This window comes from Ostrinia furnacalis, unplaced genomic scaffold, assembly GCF_004193835.3.
Source record: "Ostrinia furnacalis isolate ACB-3 unplaced genomic scaffold, ASM419383v2 OfSCF0216, whole genome shotgun sequence".
Taxonomy (NCBI): Eukaryota; Metazoa; Arthropoda; class Insecta; order Lepidoptera; family Crambidae; genus Ostrinia; species Ostrinia furnacalis.
Window position 1 is genome coordinate 1,672,766 of NW_021130455.1, and position 22,747 is coordinate 1,695,512.

A 22,747-nucleotide genomic window follows, 5' to 3' on the forward strand; every position below is an offset into this window, starting at 1 on the left:
GCTCGATGAAGTGTTACAGTACGTTAGTCTTAGTGACATGACAAAAATATACGTAACACGTAGACATTTTTAACCACACATTGTCCTTGGTGCAATTTTATAATTCTAATTTTATAAACTTTTTAGTCACTCGTATGTTCGTCTCATTCTTCTAACTCAGTGTCGCATTAGAAATTCACACACACGAAATAATCAAAATATGTGCTCATTATCCACTGCGGTATCAGCACTCAACGTTCAAATAATCTTTATTATTACGTGTATTCAAGTAATGTAAACTGTTTACATTATGACGCCGCTGCTGTCATCGTTGCTTTTACGAGCAATGTGTTCCGTTTTTGGGCATATTGCTGAGACACCGGCGGCCCCGCCCACTTGTAACATCACCCTTTAGTTTCTGTGATTTGTGGTTCTTCTAATGAAATTGGCAGGGGATTCTAAGGCACGTAATTATTTCCTGGGTTTTACTCTTCACTGGCTGGGTTGTATTGGCGATCAGGCTCTTGGGAAATAAAAACTAAAAAAAACTAAAAAACTCGAGGAGTTGCAGTGGTGGTAGTAATAGTCTCATTATATTTATCAGTTCAGTCATTATATATATCAGTTCGGCGCGCGGCGCTGTTACAAAGCAGACACGTACATTTTTTCTCCGTACTATTTTGCTCGTAATGAGTGTAAAAACCAAAAGTTTCACGCTGTGTGTTACACCAATGTGTGGTCATTTAGTTCAGCAACGTGACTGTGAAAACCGTTCTTATAAATACTTCATAGTGTTAAAGTTATAAGCAATTTAATTTTGAAAATTTTAACCAACGGACATACATCGCTCGCCGCCGCTTGCGACCGGTGACCGGTGCGTGTGGTGAGTCATCTGCAACGCACGGAGACCGCCGCGGCCCGCGGCCCACTGACACAGGAGCGAAGCGGACGTTCACACAAGCGCAAAGGACTTAATAAAAGCAAACATGAAATACGCATGTTGCAAATCTACCGCTGATGGCGCTTCGGGGGCGGTTGTGTGTACCAAGTGCAAACAAAATTTTCATCTGGCATGTTTATATCCTACGGATAAGAAAAAAANAGACGAACTGTCCACACGCTAACAGCTATCCTACGAACATTTCTGAGCTCTTGCTGGACGTCGATACCAATCAAATGACGATTTCATAGAGAGGTTGACATGAAAAAACGGTCATCCTTCTGCGATGTGCACTGGCGCTGTTCAGAACTTGGTCTCGGGATAAAGCCACCAGTCTCCCGAAAGCGTCTTAAAACTTTCGAAACCCAGGACTGGCTTATGTGGAGCTGACATGCGACAGCCCGCTGGCTGAGCCCTGCTTGCAATAGTGCAAGGATTTGTGCTGCTTCTGAAGGTGTAGAATCCCAGGTAAAGTGTCAAAAGAAGCTGAAATGTGTATGGATCAACGTGTGAAAGCAAAAATCCGAAAACACGTGCTTTTATAGGGGGTAAATGGGCTGCAACTCGCGACGTATCAAACAGTTGATACATGTCTTTTTCCTTACTTCTTCACATCAACCGCGATATCTTTTTAAATACTGGTGTGATTTAAATGAATTTGGTATCAATTTAAAGGTAAAAGTTTAATCTTTAAAATGGTGCCACTTTTTTTGTTACTAACAAATTCGTTAGTACACAAGATCGCGTGGAGACAACTTCATGTAAGTGATTCCATAGTTTTGCTCGCGAGTGTAGAAGCATCTGCAACGCACGGAGACCGCCGCGGCCCGCGGCCCACTGACACAGGAGCGAAGCGGACGTTCACACAAGCGCAAAGGACATAATAAAAGCAAACATGAAATACGCATGTTGCAAATCTACCGCTGATGGCGCTTCGGGGGCGGTTGTGTGTACCAAGTGCAAACAAAATTTTCATCTGGCATGTTTATATCCTACAGATAAGAAAAAAATCATCAGTGCAGAGCTCAAACAAATCTGGGTTTGCCCGGACTGTTCGGTGAATCAACCACGGTCGGCAAAAAGCGACAATACTCCGGTTAGAGGATCTCAGACTGGTTCGCGCCCCCAACCATCGGACAGGGAAAATGTGAATCATCGTAGAGGAGGTTCTCGTTCGGACTCTCCTCCTGTTTCATCACCGCTAGAAAGTTCCCATGCCATGCTAGTGAGCATAGACACCGTCAAAAGCTTTATAGCATCTGAAATGGCTGTCATGAGGTCCGAACTGCGCAAGGCCATCTCTGAAGCAATTGCTAGGGAACTGAAGCCAATCAGGGAGGAGATTGCTAGCATCAGGGAATCTATGGAATTTATTAATAACCAGCAGGAAGCTATGACGAAGAGAGTTGATAATCTTGAGAAGGACATTAAGTCGATCGGTAATGTCAAATCAGATATTGGCGCGATTAAAGAATCAATCGCTAGTCATGAGAACGGAAACGATAAGCGGGAGCAGTGGGCGAGGCGGTCGAACATTGAAATTTTTGGTGTTCCAGAAAGAAAAGGAGAAAACCTTATGAACGTTTTAAGAGATATTGCTGGCCACGCCCAGTTTCCGTTGGACCCTTCTAAAGACATTGATTTTGTTACTCGTGTTGCTCCCAAGAGCAGTGATCGCAAAACTAAGCCAATTGTTGTCCGTTTCTTGGCACGCTGGAAGAAGGATGAGTTCTTAGCCACTGTAAAAAAACTGAGACTTAAAAGCACTGATATTAAAATTTCAGGTGATTCATTTATTTATTTCAATGACCATTTAACAAGTACAAATAAAGCCTTATTGCAGCGTGTCAAGGCAATTTGTAAAGAAAAATCCTATAAATACGTATGGGTTAAACATTGTGCGATAAAAGTGCGACGCTCCGATACGTCCCCCGTAATTAATATATCTCATGAATCTGATTTAAACAAAATCAAATAGGCCATCTTTTTTATGATACTATTAATGTCCAAGCTAATGTTTTTTACGGGTTACTTAATCTCATTGTTAACATTGTTGACGTTGTGGATGCGAACTTGTCCGCGAGTCGGCAGGCTAAGTATATTTATTATCATTATTTTTATCTCGGTGGTTACTACTTTTTGCTATTATTTTGGGGTGTTCCTGTCTTATTACTGCTTTATTTAGTTTTAGTAAGGATCAATCTATTTATGTATTATTCTCTTGGTATCAGTTAAATGGATACTTCTAAAAATATATCTGTGTACTACCAAAATGTTCGTGGTTTACGTACAAAAACAAATATTTTCTTCCGCAATATTATTGAGGCCGAATATCATATTGTTTGTCTTACTGAAACATGGCTACTGCCGGGAATTTATGACTCAGAATTATTTGATTCGCGCTATAATGTGTATCGATGCGACCGCGACTACATCTCTCGAGGAAACCAACTAGGCGGTGGTGTACTCATAGCAGTGCGCAGGGATCTCTCGGTATACTCATTCGGGGTTATGACTATGCCTGAAGCGGCAGCTGAAGTAGTCCAGGTATCTATTAAAATTAAATGTTCTTCCAAGACAGAGTTGGTTCGTATATTATGTGGCTATTTCCCACACTGTACCCTACACTTTGACTGCTTATGTGGCTTTTTTGAAAACGTATCTGACATCGTTCTAAATAATCCAAATGACCATTGTCTCATATTAGGTGACTTCAATATACCTTCAGCACAATGGTCTCGCAGTGGGTCTGAACTGTTGATTAATGTTTCATCCAAGGACCACGATAATCTGACTCAGGCTCTACAAAGCTTCCTAAGTTTTACGAATCTGAAACAATTTAATGACATACCCAATGTAAATGACAGAGTTCTTGACCTTGTTATCAGTGATAGAAATTGCGTGGTTGGACGATGTAGAGAACCGCTAATAAATGAGGATGCCCACCATCCCGCTCTGGATGTGAACGTGCAATCCTTATCTTTGCGTTCATTTCCATCTATACCGCGGACCGTTCCTCTTTTCGGTAAGGCTGACTATGACTGCATTAACAATGCAATTATGTCCATTGACTGGCGGTTTTTAGATCATAGCACCGACATTGATATGGCCGTGGTGAGATTTTATGAGACAATAAACGATGTTATCTCAAAATACGTCCCCACTAAAACTTTTAAAAGCGATAATCGCTACCCGCCCTGGTTTTCATCTGCTCTTATTAAGATAATTAAAGAAAAGCTTAAATACCACAAAAAATGGAAGATTTACCATCGTCAAAGCGATTACGATACTTTTTGTCTCCTGCGCGAGCGGCAGAAGCGGGTGCAAAGGGAATGTTATGACAAATTCATTTTTAATGCAGAAATAAAAATAAAAATAAACAGCAAATATTTTTGGACATTTGTTAAATCAAAAAAATCATCTTCCTGTCTACCAGATACAATGTTCTATAATGAAACTGTATCTACCGATGGGAGGGATATTTGTGACTTGTTTAACAATTACTTTCGCTCAGTTTTTGAACCCTCTGTTTCGGACTATACACAAGCTGGACTCTTAAACGATTCAAATCCATTAAAAGTGATTAGTACTATTGATATCGCTGCAGACACGGTGGAGAAATACTTGAAATTACTTGATATTACTAAGGGGTGTGGGCCTGATGGCATTCCACCCATCTTTCTCAAACTCTGTAGCAAATCTTTGGCTTACCCTATATGTATTTTATTTAATTTATCCTTGGCTAAGGGTACAATGCCCGATTTATGGAAGCAGTGTCATGTCGTTCCGATTTACAAGTCTGGCGATAGACACAATGTTCAAAACTATAGGCCAATTTCTAAAATTAGTACCATACCTAAACTATTCGAAAAAATTATTTACGATGTAATTTATCCAATTTTGAGGCCTGTAATTGTACCTCAACAGCATGGCTTTATTAATAAAAGATCAACAGAAACCAATCTTTGTGAATTTGTTCACCGAGTTTCAGTGGCAATGGACAAGGGTTACCAGATGGATGCTGTGTACACAGATTATTCCAAAGCTTTTGACAAGATCCCGCATTCGACTCTCGTTCAAAAGATTAGTGACATGGGTATTCATGGCGACCTTCTGCGATGGTTTGAGTCCTACTTGAAGCAGCGGAGTCAAGCGGTTACCATCAAAGGTTTCTGCTCTTCGTTTGTGCCTGTATCCTCTGGGGTACCCCAAGGCTCTCATCTGGGCCCTCTTTTATTTAATTTATTTATCAATGACATCGTATCAATTTTTAAAAACACTGACATTCTAATTTACGCTGACGACATGAAAATTTTTAAACAAATTAAATCACCTTACGATTGTGTTTTACTGCAAAATGACCTTGACGCGCTTTGTGCTTATTGTAATTTTAATCATTTGACTCTCAATATAAATAAATGCAATTCTATCTCGTTTTCGCGGAAAGCGAAGCCGATTGACCATCATTACCACCTAAATAACATAGTTCTTCAAAGAGTGACAGAGGTGAGAGATCTGGGAGTTCATTTAGATTCCAAATTGACATTTAAAACACACATAGACATCATGACTGCTAAGGCTTACCGAATGCTGGGATTCGTTTTAAGAACGGGAAGAGATTTTAAACTATGTTCTACAGTTTCATTACTTTACAACTCGTACGTAAGGTCCATTCTGGAGTATGCATCATCTGTCTGGAACCCACAATACAAAATATACATTGACTCAATAGAAAAAATTAACAAAAAGTTTGAAAAACACTTACGTTACAAAGCTGATAAGTTTGGCGGAACACTTCCTAATGTACCATCTCTTTTAGACCGTCGCATTGAGAAAGACCAAGTCTTTCTCTACAAAGTTTTAAATAACCATGTTGACTCCTCTTTTTTGTTAAGTAATATTAGTTTTAGGTGCCCTCGGACGAGTTCGCGTTCTACAAAACTTTTCTCTATTTCTCTCACTAGGACTAATTATGCTAGCAACAGTTTTGTACCTAGATCTTGTAAGGAATATAATAATAGGTTTAACACGATTGACATTTTTAATTCTTCCTTACCATCTTATAAAAAACAATTGAGAGAATGTTTGAATATATAACTTGATTTTAATTTTGACCTACATAATTATTGTGTTTTTAATTTATATAATTTTATTAATATTTAACTTTTTGACATTTTATAATTTTTATTAAATTTGACTGTTTGACATTTTATAAAATTGACATTGTATTTATTTGACATTTAGAAATTAATGTATAATTTATTACTATTTAATTAATTTTTAGTCTGCACTCTGTATTAATTTTAACTGTGGAAACTTTGCTGATTTCTGTCCTATTTTTTTGTGTGATTATTTGTCTGTATATCAAAATTGTTTGTTTCCCTAATATCAATAAATAAATAAATAAATAAATAAATGAAATCTTAAATTAAATTACATTTAAGAGTAGTAAAAATTTATAAGTAAGTTATTATAATAGCCTCTACGCCTCATAAATGTCTGTTATCATAAAGTAGCACAATTGAGTTTAATATCACAAAATGGCTTTAATTTATAACCTTGTTTGCTCCTTGGCTTACTTTATTGGATCGCCATCGATTATATACTTAATTGTTTGTTTGCTCAAATAGACATGAATCTTTCCAAGTTATCTAAAATCAGATGAATTTATTTCCAGCTTCCTTAAATAAAGTATTTAGAGAGCCAAAATTCCATTCATAGAATTATTTATTAACATAATAAATCATTTCGGACATAAGTACGCATTTCAGTTTAATTGGTTTGTCCAGCGGATTTATGGAGATAATATTTTATCTTGGTCGTTCATGCGTGCAACTATCAGTTTCAGGAAGTATGGTTGCGAAACCTTGCATAATCGGGAAAGAGTACCACGGTCATCTGAGCGCGTTCCGGGTGGACCCTTGCACGGATTGCACGTGTATGAACGGCACTGCGGTGTGCACGCGGCATACGTGCCCGGTGCTGACGTGCGGTGCGCGCGCGCTGCCTCCTCAGCCGGGGAAATGCTGCCCGGAGTGCCCGCAAGTGGAGGAGGCGAAAGCTGCTTGTATCATCGGAGGAAAAGTTTATCAGGTTAGTACCTACCTTCGACTCCACTTAGAACATCGTTGAAAAGCCTATTTCTAATAATACTTACTGACAGTCAATAATATCCAAGATGAATATCGAATTATCTTAGGTTGAATTGTGGTCAAAATTATTGCCTTCTCTTTTTATAATGATCAACATAATTGCCTTGCAAAATGACCCATCCTATTTGCAACACTGTTGTTCCTTTAAACTCTTATTTTAAACGCTGCAAATGTAATTACGTATCTTGTGGTTACCTACAGGAAGATCAGCGTTTTATAAATTTCTGCCTTAGTCTAAAACGTAATTTTTCAATTTTCAGGATGGAGAAATCTGGCAACTGGACGCATGCAAGTCATGCGAATGCCACGGAGGTGAACCGCGCTGTGCCATGGAACGGTGTCCGAGCATCACGTGTCGCTCGGACCAGACGCTGCGCCAGCTGCCTGGCCAGTGCTGTCCGAAGTGCATCGATATTGACGGCATCTGCACTGTCTTCGGTGATCCCCACTATAAGACTTTCGACGGAAAGTTCTATAGTTTTCAGGGGTCGTGCAAGTATCAACTGGCTTCTGACTGCGTTAACAATACCTTTTCAATAAGGATATCGAATGACGCCAGGAACACCTTACACTCATCGTGGACCCGAACAGCGACACTTCGCATTGGATCCACCAAAATCAACATGGGAAAGAAAATGCGAATAAAAGTGAACGGCAAAAGGGTTACCCTGCCTCACAAGGAGAGAGGTGTCGCCGAGATCACGCGAAGTAATGGTTCAGTGTTGTTGAAAGCGGAGATAGGAGTGCAGATGTTGTGGGACGGTGAGGGTTTCCTAGAAGTGACTGTGTCGAGTGTTTACAAAGGAAAGTTGTGCGGCTTGTGCGGTAATTTCAATTCGGTCGCGAGAGACGATATGAGAACCCGCGATGGAAAGCTGTTGAACGATACGTGGCGCTTCGGGACGTCGTGGCGCGTGGGTGGGAAGCGGGCGTGTACTCGCCAGCAGGAGCGGCCGGGAATGGCGTCTCGGTGTCGGCAGTCGAAGATATTGAAGGCTCGCCGATTGTGTCGGGGCTTTTTGCGATACGATGCGTTTTCGGAGTGTGGTGCGAAAGTGAACCCGCGTAATTATCGGGAGGCTTGTGAGTTGGATGCTTGTGGATGCGCGGGGACAAGGTGTCACTGTGCGGCTTATAGGGCGTATGCTCGGGAGTGTACTCGGGTAGGGGCGGAGCCCGTGGGCTGGGCGCGGGCGGCGTGGTGCGACGGCGTGTCGCCGCCGTGGCTGAGCCGGCGCAAGAGCTTCCGCCCCAGCAAACCGAAGGGCACCGACCTCCTGGACTTCAGCTCGATCCCTAAACTGAACAACAGCAGGAGCCGACCACCGCCTCCGATACTACACTGAGCTGTGTAGTTTCACCTTACTAGTCAAATCTGCCAGTGTGGCCATTGTGAGGTGAGTTTTGTTTTAGTTAGGAATTAGTTTTAGGGTCAATACATAGCTTTAATACAATCACTGCTGAAATATAAGACTTAATTGAGTTACCTTTATGTACCTACTAAGCTTACCGCCCGCGGCTTTTTCAAACACCGGGATAAAAACTATCCTATGTCCTTTCCAGGGACTCAAACTATCTCTATGCCAAATTTCATCAAAATCAGTTCAGTGGTTTAGGCATGAAAGCAAGACAAACAGACAGACAGAGTAACTTTCGCATTTAAAATATTAGTATCAGAAGAATAGAAGTATGGATTGGTAAAATTCTAGGGCATAGTTATCAACATAGTTTAAAATTATTTGTTTTCTTTGTTCCAGAGTATTACAAGGATGCATTAAAACTGGATTGCTGCATCCAGAAAAGAGACCAGTTTTACCCGGAATGAAGATCTAACAAATAAACAGTATTCATAAAACTACTTAGTTAGGAAAAATTACGTAATAATTATAAATAGGACCACCTTATTGCCTCGCGGAATCCAACCGGCGTTTTTATAATCTTTATCGACCTTCTAAAAGTATCCAAAGAATTTTATGCATTCCTACTTATCGATGTGTACTTATGTTACTTTCAGAAGGATTGTACTGTTGCACAAATCATGCCATATTTCTCAGCTGTGTATAAATACTTATAACGTGTCCATTTTGTACCTACCGTATGTTCTCTCTAATAGCTGGTTGTAGCGTATGTCAGGCAAATAGCTTCGAATGATAGAGAAATTAATTTATTTCATCTTTAAGCTAAACGTTTCTGTAAAATGTGATAATTAGCTTTGAATACTATTTCAGACAGGAGAAGGACGTTTGGTAAACATAGTTCAAATTGAGATCTCATCCGTAGGTAGTTCTTTACGAAAACTTAGATAAAGCTAGCTATCCAAGCCAAGATGCTAACAAGAACGTGGAAATTCTGAATGTACATACATGAATACGATGTAGCAGATCAAATTGTTGTAGATGTAATTTTAATTGAAGACTCGTAATGCTTAGTTGTTAAATACGTTACCAATGAATTTTACTTTTGACTTCGAGATATGTTAAAGTAATTATTAGCTAGGAGTTAACTTCCCGCATGGCGTCATGTATTTATTTATTTCGAAACGAGTCGCCATTGTGTGTCATATTGTCTGCAAACGTGCTAAGTGCCATGTAGAAGCGACTTCATTGACAAAATTGTGATATTGTCTATGCTTCTGCTGTGTCAGACAGTGCCTGATTGTATTAATTACATAGTTATTATAAGAATTATCTATTTATTATTATAAGTACCTATCTATCTATATATTTCGATATTCACGTAGCTATCATAATATTGTATATTCAGATTATTAAATATATTAATGTATAACATATTTTATGTATAAGTACAAGGTGTAAGGGCAATAATTGGTTGTTGTGGTTAAAATCTGGAATTTTCCCAGTATTTATTAATAATCCCTAAAATCCATATGGTTTTTTATAAATTAATATTTGAATGACTTCTAAACAAATTACCCTATATTTTGGGAAAATTTAACTCATAACTGTATGTCATTCTGGCATTGCAGATACAGTACGGATGACGGTAAATCAAGTAATTAATTTACCTACCTAACTACATTTAAAGTACCATCCTGCCCCATACACCTTATTTATTATTAATAAGCTCTATCTGTATAGTTAAGTCAGTTAAGTCTATGACAAAGCTTTAATATATATTATTATAATTATGTGTATAAGTTCCACTTTATTTGCTACAGTGATTTCAGTTTCACCGAAAGTTAGAGATGCACGTACTACACCACTACGTTTTAGAAATAATTATAAGCTTCTATTCCTATATTTTAATTTAAGAACTACTTATTTTTGTATTATTATACAAGGCCTACGTTTTATGTAGGCTTTTAAGTTATTTGAGAGTTATGTTTGGTATATTGAATAAGTGTTATTAAGTAATGCAAATTATTTCAATAATTTTCAATGTCAATGCAATTAAATATGTCGGTACTGTAAAAAGGTATGGCGCTATCGATTTCAATTTGAGGGCAAATTGGAATTGGATGAAAAGGAGCCCTTTATACATGACATGACTCGAAGAGTAAATTAGTGTTAAACTTTAGTATAAAGTGCCATACCCAATCCTGATCTAAGTACCAATTTGATTAATTGATTTTAATGTTTTTGAAGAAACAAATGCTATTTACAAATTTTACTTTTTTATTATCAAATGGGTCTCAGTGTTAAAATGTTAAAGTCGAAAATAGAATGTAAGATAAGATTGTTTGTGTATTGCTTTGTGTGCTATGGTAATGTATCGGCCCAAAATATTTCGCATTGCTAAATTACTTGAATATGTGAGATTGTTTTGCAGAACAAAGAATTACATAATAAATGAAAATATTATTCACGACTACTCTCCTTTATCTCATTTGTGTGTATGTATGTGATTCAGAAAAGCAAAATAGCCACTCAAATAGACCCATTACTTTAGCCCTGGCCGGCGGCCAAATTTCCTGAATTTTATGCCATCAAAATTATCTAGGACAATCTGGCGACCGCTTTAAAAACTGGGGATTCATTATATTTATCTTGAAGAGATCTTATGAAATAAAAATTATTTTTCTTAGCGTTATTTTAAGAATTATTTTCACATTATATTTTACGTTAAATTCACTGAAACCCTTGATACAAATTAAACGCTTGTGAAATACGAAAATATCATAGTTATTCAAACATAGATAGTAGAATAAAAGATTTATTAATAAGTAGGTATAAACATTACGCAATCACACACATCAATTAAACAAGAACAAATATTATTTTGTACAATACATACATAATACTTTATTATTGCCAATGAAGTTAGATGTTACACTTTCATTTCATCTTAATGTTACAGTAATCTTGTCCAATGTTCCCAAGACTCGAAAGGTTGAAGTACCGAAATGTAGAGATTCCTTAAATTAGATCATAAAAATAAAAAAAAGAATAGAAATAGAAGCTTATTCCCCTGTCATCATCTCCATGAACTCTGCAACAAAGAATGGGATCGTTTAATACTTGTCACTTTTCACACAGTTGTAAGCAGACACTTCTAATAGGATTCTTGAAACTAGGGCATTTACGGTTCATTAATAGGAACAGTAACGACGGAGTTAAATGATGAAAAATACATGCATAAAGTTTGCTGCGCAGTTTCAATTTTTAAACAGCTTTTAGAACATTATGTTGATTGTACTGCAGTAGACTACGATGCCACTCATACTTTCATATCCACATTCGATCCATCCATGATCCACATTTTCATGTCCACTCATATTTTCATATCAATCACATTTCATAGAAACAAAACACTAATGATAGGAAACAAGTGTTCCACTGGAAAATGCAATTTGCTTACTTTGGAGCTAAGCTATCATAAACTGTCAAAATGAAATAATATTTACTATTTAAAAGATTCACCCTACTAGAGATAGATTGTCTATTTTAATTTCATGTCCTTCTGTCTATACCTATCTAGCAGGGCAATTCTTAGATATGTAGGCGTTATAGAACAAACTTTGATGCAGTAGTCACGTGCAGAAATATGCATTATCATTGGAATTGAAACCTTATTACAATGGAATAAATAACCACTTCTTACCATCAAAGTCTACCGTGCCGCTGCCGTCAGTGTCGATCTCCTGGATGAGGCCGTCGAGCTCTTCGTCGGTCAGCTGCTCGTCCAGCTCCCGCAGGATCTCGCGCAAGCTCGATGTGGGAATGTAACCGTTGCCTGGAACAAACAAGTGAGTGGTAAGTTTTGGCAAAGATAATTCCTATAGACAACTAAAGTTTCAACCACACCAAAACGCGTGCGCGATCATAGGCCCTTAGTATCATAGGTCCCGCGACCTGTCATTGGCCTATGATGGAGCCGGCGATGGCGATCTGCACGCGTTGTTTTAAACTCAAGGGTTTACTGGCATATAAAGTTTGGCATAGAGTTTTGAATCTTATGAAGTTATGTTTTCTCAACTCAATAAAGTTCAAATTTTGATGACATCTATAACACTACCAGGCGAAAGTTTAAGGACCAATAGGCACAATTTTAACAGCTACGAGTATAATTAGATTGCACAGCAAAATAAAGAAGGGTTAGGTACACTTAATGATTGTAGTTTTTTTATCTGAAATATTTAGTTACAATTACGAATTAGTTCACTTTTTTACTTTAAATCGTCACGTAGATACCTCCTTTATAGTAACCTCTAATGCCTTGTTGTTATTATGAGATTTAAACAAAACATTTCCATGAATTTGTTTAGGCATACGGATTAATAAAACAACAATTTATGACTCTATTAGTCAAAGGGCTTATCAAAATTTTCATAGAAGCTTTGATCTCTCCAGGAATAGAATGATGGGAATGTTTCTTTTTATTAGTTGCTACATAAAAATACATAAAAATACCACCACGAGTAGGTATATTAATATTTTTACATGAGTATCCTCGGAACTTTAAATCGTTATTTTTATGTTTTGCATCCCGGATATTGTTAAATCCAGTTTCCCGGAATATCGTATTTTTACAAACTTATGTGTCATTATATCGTCACATAAATTAAAAGTTACAAAGTATCGTTTCGAAATCTAAATATTCATACAACATTTTCATTCATAAATAATTTCGTATCTATCAAAGTTGTATCCAACCGCTTTTTGCTAGTGGAAAATTTTCCGCGCGAAATGATTGCGCTGATATACAAATAGGTATTTTGACACCGTTCTCCAACTATTTAAAAAAGACGCTTCCATTTGACCTTAAATTACCTGTAATGATTTTTGATTGTTTTGTAATTGAAAAAAGTAGTAACTATAATTAAAGTGATGTCATTGGAAAATCTATGGGAGAGTCTCGTCTTGATAGTTTTAAGAAGTTACGTCAATTGGTTGGCGGAGAGAATACATACCTTCCTTGTCGTATAATCTAAATGCTTCCCTGAGTTCCTTCTGCATGGCCTCAGCATCCTCCTCAACGATGAATTTGGCGGCGAGGGTAACGAACTCTCCGAACTCAAGGCGGCCGGACTCTGAAACGCGAATTCAGCTATTAATACCCTCATAGATATCGCTTACGCCATTTATATTAGCGTAGTTTAGATTTCCCTAATAAAAATGATATAAAGAGAAGGAGAACTGTCGAAAAATTACTGTGGGTGTCTTTTGGGCAGTTAGTTTGAATATGATAGAGCTTTTATTAATGACTGACAGAGCTTTTAAAGTAATAATACTAGTAGACTAGTTAGGCTATAATGTTGACTTTAGTACAGTATTTTGAATGTGATAGAGCTTTTATTAATGACTGACAGAGCTTTTAAAGTAATAATACTAGTAGACTAGTTAGGCTATAATGTTGACTTTAGTACAGAAATTTCCACCTTTCACAGAAATAAGTTAGCAGGATTTAGTACCTATAAATAGCGAAATATGACAGTAAAATATAATAGAACTCACTGTCAGCGTCAACTTCTTCGATGAGCTCTTCAAGGATCTTCTTGTTGAAGGGCTGCCCCATCATCCTCAAGATGTCAGCGACGAAATCGCAGGGGATACTACCCGAGCGGTTGTGGTCGAAGCCATCGAACGCCTTGCGCAGGACTGCAACAAACCACACGAATCAAACCCTTGTTACACAGCAGAAGGAGGTCACTAAATCTCAAAATAGTACCCTCCATGTTCAGCGGATGCATGGTACCCGAGTTTACAAGACTGCACTCCAGACAGATGTAACGTAAAACGCTGGTCTGTGTTGCGTTGGCAATAAAAAGAGTCGCACTGATCGGCTCGGCGGGATGCGTTATGCGTTCAGATTAGGACAGCAGTTCAATGCACCGAGATGCAGTGCGAATTAGTTGTGCAATGCAGCTATTTCGGGGCACCAGCGTGGTGCAGCGGCGCCCTGCGTCTGCTTCTCGTATATAGGCCAACAATAAATAACAATCAAAACAGAATATTCCAGATATTATGCATATCTCAAGTGTTATGGAGATGAATGCCATTCATATTAAGTTCACAGCTGCATTGGGTGTAGTGATATGCCATTACTTGTAAGAAATATGAGCAACTTCCAGGCAGTTCATTGACTAAATCAACCATCGTAACTTGTAATATAAACACAGCATTAATGTTGTTGTATTGTAATAAAAGAGATCTTCAAGGTAAAGGCTAGGTGCCCATTACTTAATAGTGATTTGGTGGACTGACGGAGATTCGATGACCTTCTCTTTCTATTAAACTAATTCTATATTTCCATAATTTAGGTGATAAGTAAAAATGTACCTACCTATTGCTTTCTTACAAGTCACTAGGTATTAAATATCATACACATGCCATGCTGAAAATGCATGCATTGCATGCATAATCTGGGAGTCAAAATACGTCTTTTTCTCAGTAATTTTGGCATTAACTAACTATTGTTGTTGTCTTCGCCTTTGTACGAATGAAAACTAGCGGTCATCTTATATTTGATTTGACGCCAAGCTCTGCACGCAAGAACGTGACCCAACACACGTTCTCAAAAATGCTATTATGAAAACTACAACAAACATATTACAACATCATTAGGTACAGTTTTGATTCGAAGACGTTGCTTGTCGTCTATCACTTGACATCTATACGTTAGGTAAAAAACTGTATAAGTTTGTTAGTTTGTGGAGGATAATCTTAGGAACCACTGTAATTATGTACAGTTTTAGGGATTTTACATAGATTAACACAGTTGAAACCGCGGGTAGAGCTTGTCGTCTATAAACTAATGTTTTCATACGATGTTTGTCTTTTACAGGCGGTGTCATTAATATTATTTCATATTACCAACCTCCACGGTGGGCTGTATTACGACCGTGCGTCATAATTTCACATAAAAATAAAACTTTGTATCTTTGTAGGCAACAGAAATAAACTCTTCTAAACTTTTTAATGACTGGTATGAAATATTAACCGCAAAAACATTTTTGAGTCTTAACACTTTATTAGTAGTGGCATGAAGCAATTACTTTTCACGTTGGTCACTCCTTAAAAACAGTATGAATAATGCTGTGATATCGCGATTTATAATTTTACAGTCATCCATTCATTAATTCATATTATGAGACAGTTTGCACTAAGCAATAACTTTTCATCAAGGACTTCTAGTCCTTAATTTACACGTAATGTTAGGAAAATTTTGAATTCATTTGCCTTCGATTTTCAGCCAGCTCTACTGGAAAATTTTGGAAAATCGGCACCAAAATTCAGCATGTTTTCTGATTTCCTCTAGTAGAGTCGACAGGCAAGTAACTATAGGATGCGAAATAAATACTATCACGTGGGTGGAAAATAAACATTAGCTAACGTTTAGTTTATTTTATATTTCTGACGATTTAAAATGAAAGCGAAATGTGGAGTGTAACCTGAGTCGTGTCGTGATGGATTGTAGGACGTTTCACGGCTTTCCGTTTCCGTTATAGTTTACATTAGCTGCGACGGTGACGCATGAGCGCGCTTCCGCTATAATCAGAGTCAAGGATTCAGCGACAATTAAAGTTGATGTGCATCGCAGAGCCACATTTTTAGCCTCTTATCACAAAATAAAGCATCTCAGACGCTCGGGCAGCTGTCCCACAATATTTTGGCAACAAAATAGTTTTAAAAACAAGATTTTTATTTCTGCCGACCGTCGCGTTGTTAATTTTAATCGTCAAGATGTCTTGGCAGTTGTCTCAAAGTCCCATGAGTTTTATTGCTTTTTTTCTGGATTTTAGCTGTTTATTAATTACCCGCCTACGGCTGCGCCCGCGCTTACGAAATGAGCCCAGTCAACGTTAGTTATTGCGGACATAGATTAGCTATGTAAATACAACAATAAATAACTGAACTCCATTTTCTGGGGAATAACTAATGTAATCGGTACCTAAACACCGTTTATCTGACGAAGTATAGCCAATTTCAAGTTCTTATGGGCATTATAAAGGGTGTTTTTAAAATACATATCACACGTAGGCATACTTCGTACGTGTTAGTTCTGGGTTAATGGCACAGAAGTATGTTATTCAGCCGTTTAGAAAATAGTTGGTTTCAGACAGAAATACGGCTATTACTTCTGGAAAGATGTATCGAGGCTGCATGCACTTCTCATAGATCCCTCCTGAAATATGTTCTACAACTACCCTCTTATTGCAATGCGTATTTTGTGCATTTGGCTTGTATTCTCAACATGCAGCACTGGACAAGGATGATTTAAGTCGCTTGGCAAATGCCCGTTACATAGAGCAGACGGTTTTGCGCTAAATTTTATTGCATTGAATTTTATTTAAACCCGAGTAGGTGGCACCGTGACAAATAGCGTACAAGTATTAAAGCTGTTAAGAATATTATTTATAATATTTCGCCGGTGTTAAACGTAAGCTTGTAACCCTGGGAATACGTAAACCATATCGTGAAATTTTATAATTTATGAAATTTAAATGAAGGCTATGAAAACTATCTCGACCATCTTCAAAGTTATTTCAAATCATATAAATATATTATGAATAGGTAAACATTGCAAATAATCTTTTGATTTTGATACCTAGTCCATTAAGGATTAACATGTTTTCAGCACAAAGTTCCTATGTGTTACTGTTAAATCATCACGTATTTAACCTCTTGGCTATAACAATAATGCAGTTGTTTGTTTATGTTTTCAGAGGTCAACTCGAGAACATGATGAAAACAATAAGTTGAAGTTAGTCATCCGCCCAATTTAGAAGCGGCTACATCAACAGTGGTGTGAGAATTCCCGCTTTATTGTTTCTACAATAATGGATGGCCCATCTGATTTTCATGGTACAGTCAGCTGTAACATCACTAGGTAATTAAAAGACAAGTAGGTAATTAGGGAATTAATTACCTAAGTTTCTATTTTGAATAGGCTGTTTTTAGAAATGTTTTAGGACAAACTTTAGATGAAAATGCTTATATGAATAAAAAGAGTATCTTTTGTATTTTGACTAATTTTGACCTATTTATTATTTACAGCTTAGGTATTTGCGTTCTCTATTTATTATGAAAACCATTCGTCTCGTTCGTTTCGTATAATTAACTTTAATAATCGTTAATTTATTGAGCTATTAAATCGCTCTTATGGTAACATGCATGACTTAAACACTGCTCGTGTTCAAGTTTTGCAGCTGATTGTACGTTGGCCCGCAGCCAACCGTGTGGCTGCGTACGCTCCGACACACAAGATTAGGATTTTTTCTACTAAAAACCCATTTTAATTTTTGCTTGTCAATACATCATTCATCGGTGATTGTCACTTTTTTCTACAGAACCGAGGTCAGTTCATGTTGACAGCATTTAAGGTAACAACCGATTAAAAGTGTTGAATAGATAGGGGAGAAGAGGGATATGTGGTTGTTTAGGTAGAGACAGTCTTAGGAGCAAGACTCTAATAACGTCAAAAGTCTGTCAAATTCCATACAAAGACACCGGTTAAAGTTGCCGCTAAAGTTTGGGTGATGCAAATAGTGTAGGGGTAGACGTACACTTTTGGATAAAACTATTCAAGGGTTCTAAGGTCACGTCCACGTCTTTTTCAACCTATCAAGCTACAAACATCGAAGAATAGTTATTAAATTGACGCAAATCATAAGAACTACTTAGGTATTGATCCGTTTCGAAGTTACTTTTTATAAAACCATTTTTAATAAGAACACTCAATGAAAAATAGTCCGTCAATAAATTAGGAGAACATTAAAAGATGTAACTAATGTGGTTTTCATAAAGTATTTGTCAAAATTTTTCAGACATATCCGGCACATGCTAACTGCTGTCACTCGTGTCATGTCTTCACTTTGAAAACGTCACAACGCAGAAGTTTCCAAGAAAAACATAATATTATTTTCCTGACGCTACCACATAGAACAGACACAATGATTAACTAACTTCTAAACACGATATTATCAATTACTAACTGTCAACACCAATACTATACGTTCGTTATCGTTAAAATCTATACAAATATGAAAAAGCTCGCAGTTTTAGTAATTTTTGTTGCAAAATAGCGTGTAGCTCGTATACATTAACCCCCTTATTAATAAAAAGTTACACCTAGGTTGAACTTTGGATTAAAATGACATAATTTCCATACTAAATGACAACTTAAGCCAGACTTCATCCTAGGTGTAACTTTTTATTGATAAGGCCCAACTGTAATTGTATTCTCCAAAACTTGCATATTGACCCGATTATAAAAAATATTTCATTAGAAAGTTGTAGTGTGTGACAAGTGACAAAATTCTTTGTTTCGCCGGAGATCTAGTTCTTGGTGCCAAGTAACTAACATCTCAGTAAAAACGATTTATAATTGTGAACAAAATCTCTTGACCTGATTATCACGTAGAGGCTTAGAGGTAATAGGAAATGATAGGAACATGTTTTTTATTCTCAACGAAAAAACTGAACTCAAAGCTCTACATTATTTACGCTTTCAAAAAGAGTTCAACGACATCATTTTAATTCGAATTGTTTTAGTATTAAAAATAAACGGTATAATATTTCTGTCTAAGAATCTCGTAGATTTCTCACTCAGAGGCGGCTATATTTAGAGCTTTTTTCAGGCCACACCCTCTGTAGTTGATTTTGGGTTATTCTCGGCGATTAATTAAGCCCACGCAAAAATAGGGTAAATTAATTTGTACCACATAGCTCTTTTCACAATTCATCTGTTAAATATACTAGGCTCCATTGTGTGGTTGGCGCAGCGCCAGCGTGAGCTTGCGATTTTTCACGACTTTATGTAAACATGCGTTGCATTGTTATTTATTATGGTTGTTGGAACATTTGTGTTGAAATAGAATTATAGGGCATTTCGAAATCACATTGCGTGAGCAGTTCTATATTATTCTGATATTAAATGCTGTGTTTATAGTGCGTTGGCAGAGATAATAATAACATTTAAATGACTCCACATATCTATCTATCAGACGCTACATTAGAGGGTTGTGTTTATAAGCAAATATCAATCTTATTAAACTTACCGGCAATCTGTTCTGGCGGGAGCTCATCAGCCTGAAAGAAAGAATAAACATTTTATAAATCCAGACTCGTGTTATTTTGAAGTGCTCGTGTATTTATATTTTTATGTACCCTACAGACCACCTAGTTGACCTAGCAGCGATGACGCACGTTTAAACGTACACAAGTTTTATCTAGAGACAATTTATAGGATTTCGTAAATTGCCAAGAATATCCCCTCACTTTCCCACTAGAAGAGACGTAAATAAGCCGGCATAGTTTGTCTTCGTGTACCTACATTTGTTAATGGTTTGGAATTGTGAGTAATTAATATGGATTTATTGGATGTCCACCAATAATGAATGAATTAATCGACACCACACTAGTACTCAGTAGTGATAAATAAATCTGGTGTAGATTTTGACTGTGTGATCGGAAGTTGTTAAATCTTTGGTGTCTTTGGTTATGACACATAGCGGTAAATATTGTTTGTTGTTGTTGTAATTTAATTTTAACACACAAGTAGATTTAATAAATATATGTAAGTAACATATTATTTCTGTTATAACAGGAAGTTGCTAAGAACAGTGAACTTGGACTCAAAAACCAGTAAGCCTGTATTTTTTTTTTAATTTAAATAAAATAATGATTTTACAGCGATTAATTTACTAGAAGCTAAAACATTATAGTATTTTTAAGGATTATGGGTTTAATTTCATAGCAACAGTCTTCTAAAACTTCTATTCATGCTGAAAAAGTGTGTGTGAAAATTATGTGGTTGGTCTGAGTCTTCTTAACTCACTGTTTAAGTTTTTGTCTTATTTTATATAGGTAAGAGTTAGGTAGGTTATGCCTACATTACATGTTAATTTTGAGTTTCAGGAAAATATTATTATTTGGCGAGACTCGAAGCCGCACAGAAACTGTTTTTGTAATCATCTCTACAGTAAATTCTTCTTTCAAAATTAATTAAAATAATTTCAATGTTCAAGTTGCAAGTACCAATGAGGGAAAAAATTGCGTTTTCTGTTTTCACTATGTACTCGTATAGTTACAAATGAGCGTATATCTCAAAAAACAGTTATAATAATATATTGTGATAGAGCTTTACGAACTTTTTGATTGGATAACTTGCAGATTTACCAGTTAGGTTACCTACTAATGGTAGGTATTCTAATCAAAGATGATAAAATTGTATTAACAGATGTTTCCTATGTAATAGTTAACACAACATTAGCTATTTGCGTGTGTTTGATGATATGTTTATAACGTTTAAAGCTTTTCAGTTTGCACAAAATTATTTAATGTTCATAACAAGTACGCCAAAATAATCTTACTGAAAGAAATAAACATGTAGGTCATACGGTACAGTTTCCCGCACATCGGTGTTAGTGTAATGTAAGTAATAAATTTATTTAATGTGCGATCGGTACCGAAATAGACTGTTATTGGTCTTGAGGTATCGTGTTCAGTATCGTTGGTATACATTAAGATCTGAGATTCAACTAAGTGCTTTATGTGTTCGATTTTAGATATTAATTTAAGTCACAAAATCTAAAATGCCTATGTAGTGGCTACGTATTTGAAAGATTTTAATAAACTTTTTGGAAAAGGAACTTTAAGCTTTCTGTCTAACACTTTCTCTCATCTTTTTAAAACACTTTTTAGTGAAATATTTTGTAAGTATGTCACTGTTTAAGTCTTTATGTTTAAAGACGTGTTAAAGCTGTTAATGTACTTATTGTTTTTAATGAAAAATCTAAAGTTTTCTAAAGTGATAAATTGAATGTCTCAAGTTGTTAGCTCAGAGTTGTTAGATACATAGTTGTATCATTAAACATCTGAATATTAATCTTATTAAGCTGATTGAGGGCTCTACAAAAGTGTTAAGTAACACTAATCCGTTAAGTGTTGTGTTAAAATTTGTTTAAAAAAATATTTTAAGCAGCTAAAAACTGACTGGCATATTAGTTTTTTTTGTCAAATAATTCACGATTTTTGTGGGCGCATATATCAACATTAGTAAAAGCTCCGAAAGCTTTCTGTCTCCAAGACAGTCGCTGTCACTCAAGTCTATTAAAACGTTTCATCAACACGTTACTAGCTCGGTGACAGCACCTGTTAGCGTCCACTCGTGCGCACCGCTCACACTATTGCATTTCCTTTGATCTGCCTCAGGTGTGCTTTGACAATATCATTTGCCTTAACCAACACCGACAAGGTTTGGTGATTTGTTTTATTTCCAAAACTAAAACTTGAGAAACAGAACGTCGATTATAACCAACGGTCAAGCAGCACCTACCCAGTCTTCTGTGTCCAGAACCATTTTTGATGTCACTTGTTAACACTACGAGACGCACAACACGACTGGCCGCAAGTCTTGTGTTTCCACCGTTCAGGGTTATTTTCTGCTTCCCCACACTAGTGTTGCTTTCGGATACTTTCATATATCGTGCGGAGCGCGGGACGCGGGCCCGCGGCCCCTCTAGTCCTCCCCGATTCCTGCGCGGGCGCCGACCAATCGCACGAGCCTCAAACGGCAGGATGCTAAAGTATTTTTAGTCGAAAACGTGCTTATGAAAAACGTAAACAAGCAATACGTGAACCGAGGCGTGGCACGGGTGTGGTGCCGCTTCAGTGGTCGCTAAGGAAAAACTAGCTTGATGCATTTTGAGATCAACTCAATGTTAGCTCAGTTCAGATCTGAACTGACGCTATGTACTTAATATGTAGGTACTACAACTATTTCTAGTCAATACTCGATATCGTATACTTATGAATATTGTTTGTGTTTATAAGAAAAACACACTTTACGAACTGATACAAAATGTGCTCAAATGTGTTACTGGTACCTAACGTAGGATTATCTTTCCCCGTCATTCTAATTTGTATATGATGGCAAATCCTCAGTTTTAAAATATTATGGTTTCAGGTAGGCAATACAGACTAAAGCAAGTTATGTAAAAATGTATTCAACCATTAAATAAATCTTATGTGTGTGGGACTTGAACTCACGATCTTTCGTTTTCAGGGCAACTGCTCATCCACGGAGACATAACAAGTAATTTTTACGCTGTTTAAAACTGTGAATGCTAAATTAAAATAGCTTAACTTTTGATAATTAAGTAGAAATATTTTATATTCTCTTTATGCACTTTAAAGTCAAAAGCACTGCACGAGGAAAACGATGTTCACCGCCCGCCCAAAAAGCTATCGCGCGTTACTGTTGTGTTAAAGTA

General features: G+C 36.9%; 3 protein-coding genes across 4 annotated transcripts; 2 read left to right on the forward strand and 1 right to left on the reverse strand.

Annotated features, from left to right (window-relative positions):
- Positions 1-606: 606 nt before the first annotated feature.
- Positions 607-5,464, forward strand: LOC114357236 (uncharacterized). Its single transcript, XM_028310760.1, has 2 exons — positions 607-1,068; positions 1,918-5,464. Exons 1-2 carry the CDS (start codon positions 966-968, stop codon positions 2,895-2,897), a joined length of 1,083 nt encoding a protein of 360 aa, XP_028166561.1. The 5' UTR covers positions 607-965; the 3' UTR covers positions 2,898-5,464.
- A 1,271-nt stretch (positions 5,465-6,735) lies between these two features.
- LOC114356619 (kielin/chordin-like protein) lies at positions 6,736-10,899 on the forward strand. Its single transcript, XM_028309877.1, has 3 exons — positions 6,736-7,012; positions 7,332-8,468; positions 8,829-10,899. Exons 1-2 carry the CDS (start codon positions 6,773-6,775, stop codon positions 8,415-8,417), a joined length of 1,326 nt encoding a protein of 441 aa, XP_028165678.1. The 5' UTR covers positions 6,736-6,772; the 3' UTR covers positions 8,418-8,468; positions 8,829-10,899.
- Positions 10,900-11,230: 331 nt separating this feature from the next.
- Positions 11,231-22,002, reverse strand: LOC114356629 (troponin C). 2 transcript variants are annotated; one of them, XM_028309888.1, is made up of 6 exons: positions 21,811-22,002; positions 19,532-19,562; positions 13,986-14,129; positions 13,442-13,561; positions 12,133-12,264; positions 11,231-11,520 (listed from the first exon to the last, which is right to left on the reverse strand). In XM_028309888.1, the coding sequence occupies exons 1-6, from the start codon at positions 21,832-21,834 to the stop codon at positions 11,492-11,494; spliced, it is 480 nt and encodes a 159-aa protein (XP_028165689.1). In that variant the 5' UTR covers positions 21,835-22,002; the 3' UTR covers positions 11,231-11,491. The 2 variants fall into 2 exon arrangements, with proteins under 2 accessions (XP_028165689.1, XP_028165698.1); XM_028309897.1 differs by lacking the exons at positions 19,532-19,562; positions 21,811-22,002 and adding an exon at positions 14,200-14,278.
- Between the last annotated feature and the right edge of the window lie 745 nt (positions 22,003-22,747).

Coding starts and splice junctions, on each gene's coding strand:
- LOC114357236 (XM_028310760.1), top strand. CDS start 966: ATGAAATACGCATGTTGCAAATCTACCGCTGATGGCGCTTCGGGGGCG. Junction 1,069..1,917: donor GGCATGTTTATATCCTACGG/ATAAGAAAAAAA, acceptor TATATCCTACAG/ATAAGAAAAAAATCATCAGT.
- LOC114356619 (XM_028309877.1), top strand. CDS start 6,773: ATGGTTGCGAAACCTTGCATAATCGGGAAAGAGTACCACGGTCATCTG. Junction 7,013..7,331: donor TCGGAGGAAAAGTTTATCAG/GTTAGTACCTAC, acceptor TTCAATTTTCAG/GATGGAGAAATCTGGCAACT.
- LOC114356629 (XM_028309888.1), bottom strand. CDS start 21,834: ATGGTTCTGGACACAGAAGACTGG. Junction 13,562..13,985: donor CGAAGAAGTTGACGCTGACA/GTGAGTTCTATT, acceptor TTCGCGTTTCAG/AGTCCGGCCGCCTTGAGTTC. Junction 12,265..13,441: donor TAGATTATACGACAAGGAAG/GTATGTATTCTC, acceptor TGTTTGTTCCAG/GCAACGGTTACATTCCCACA.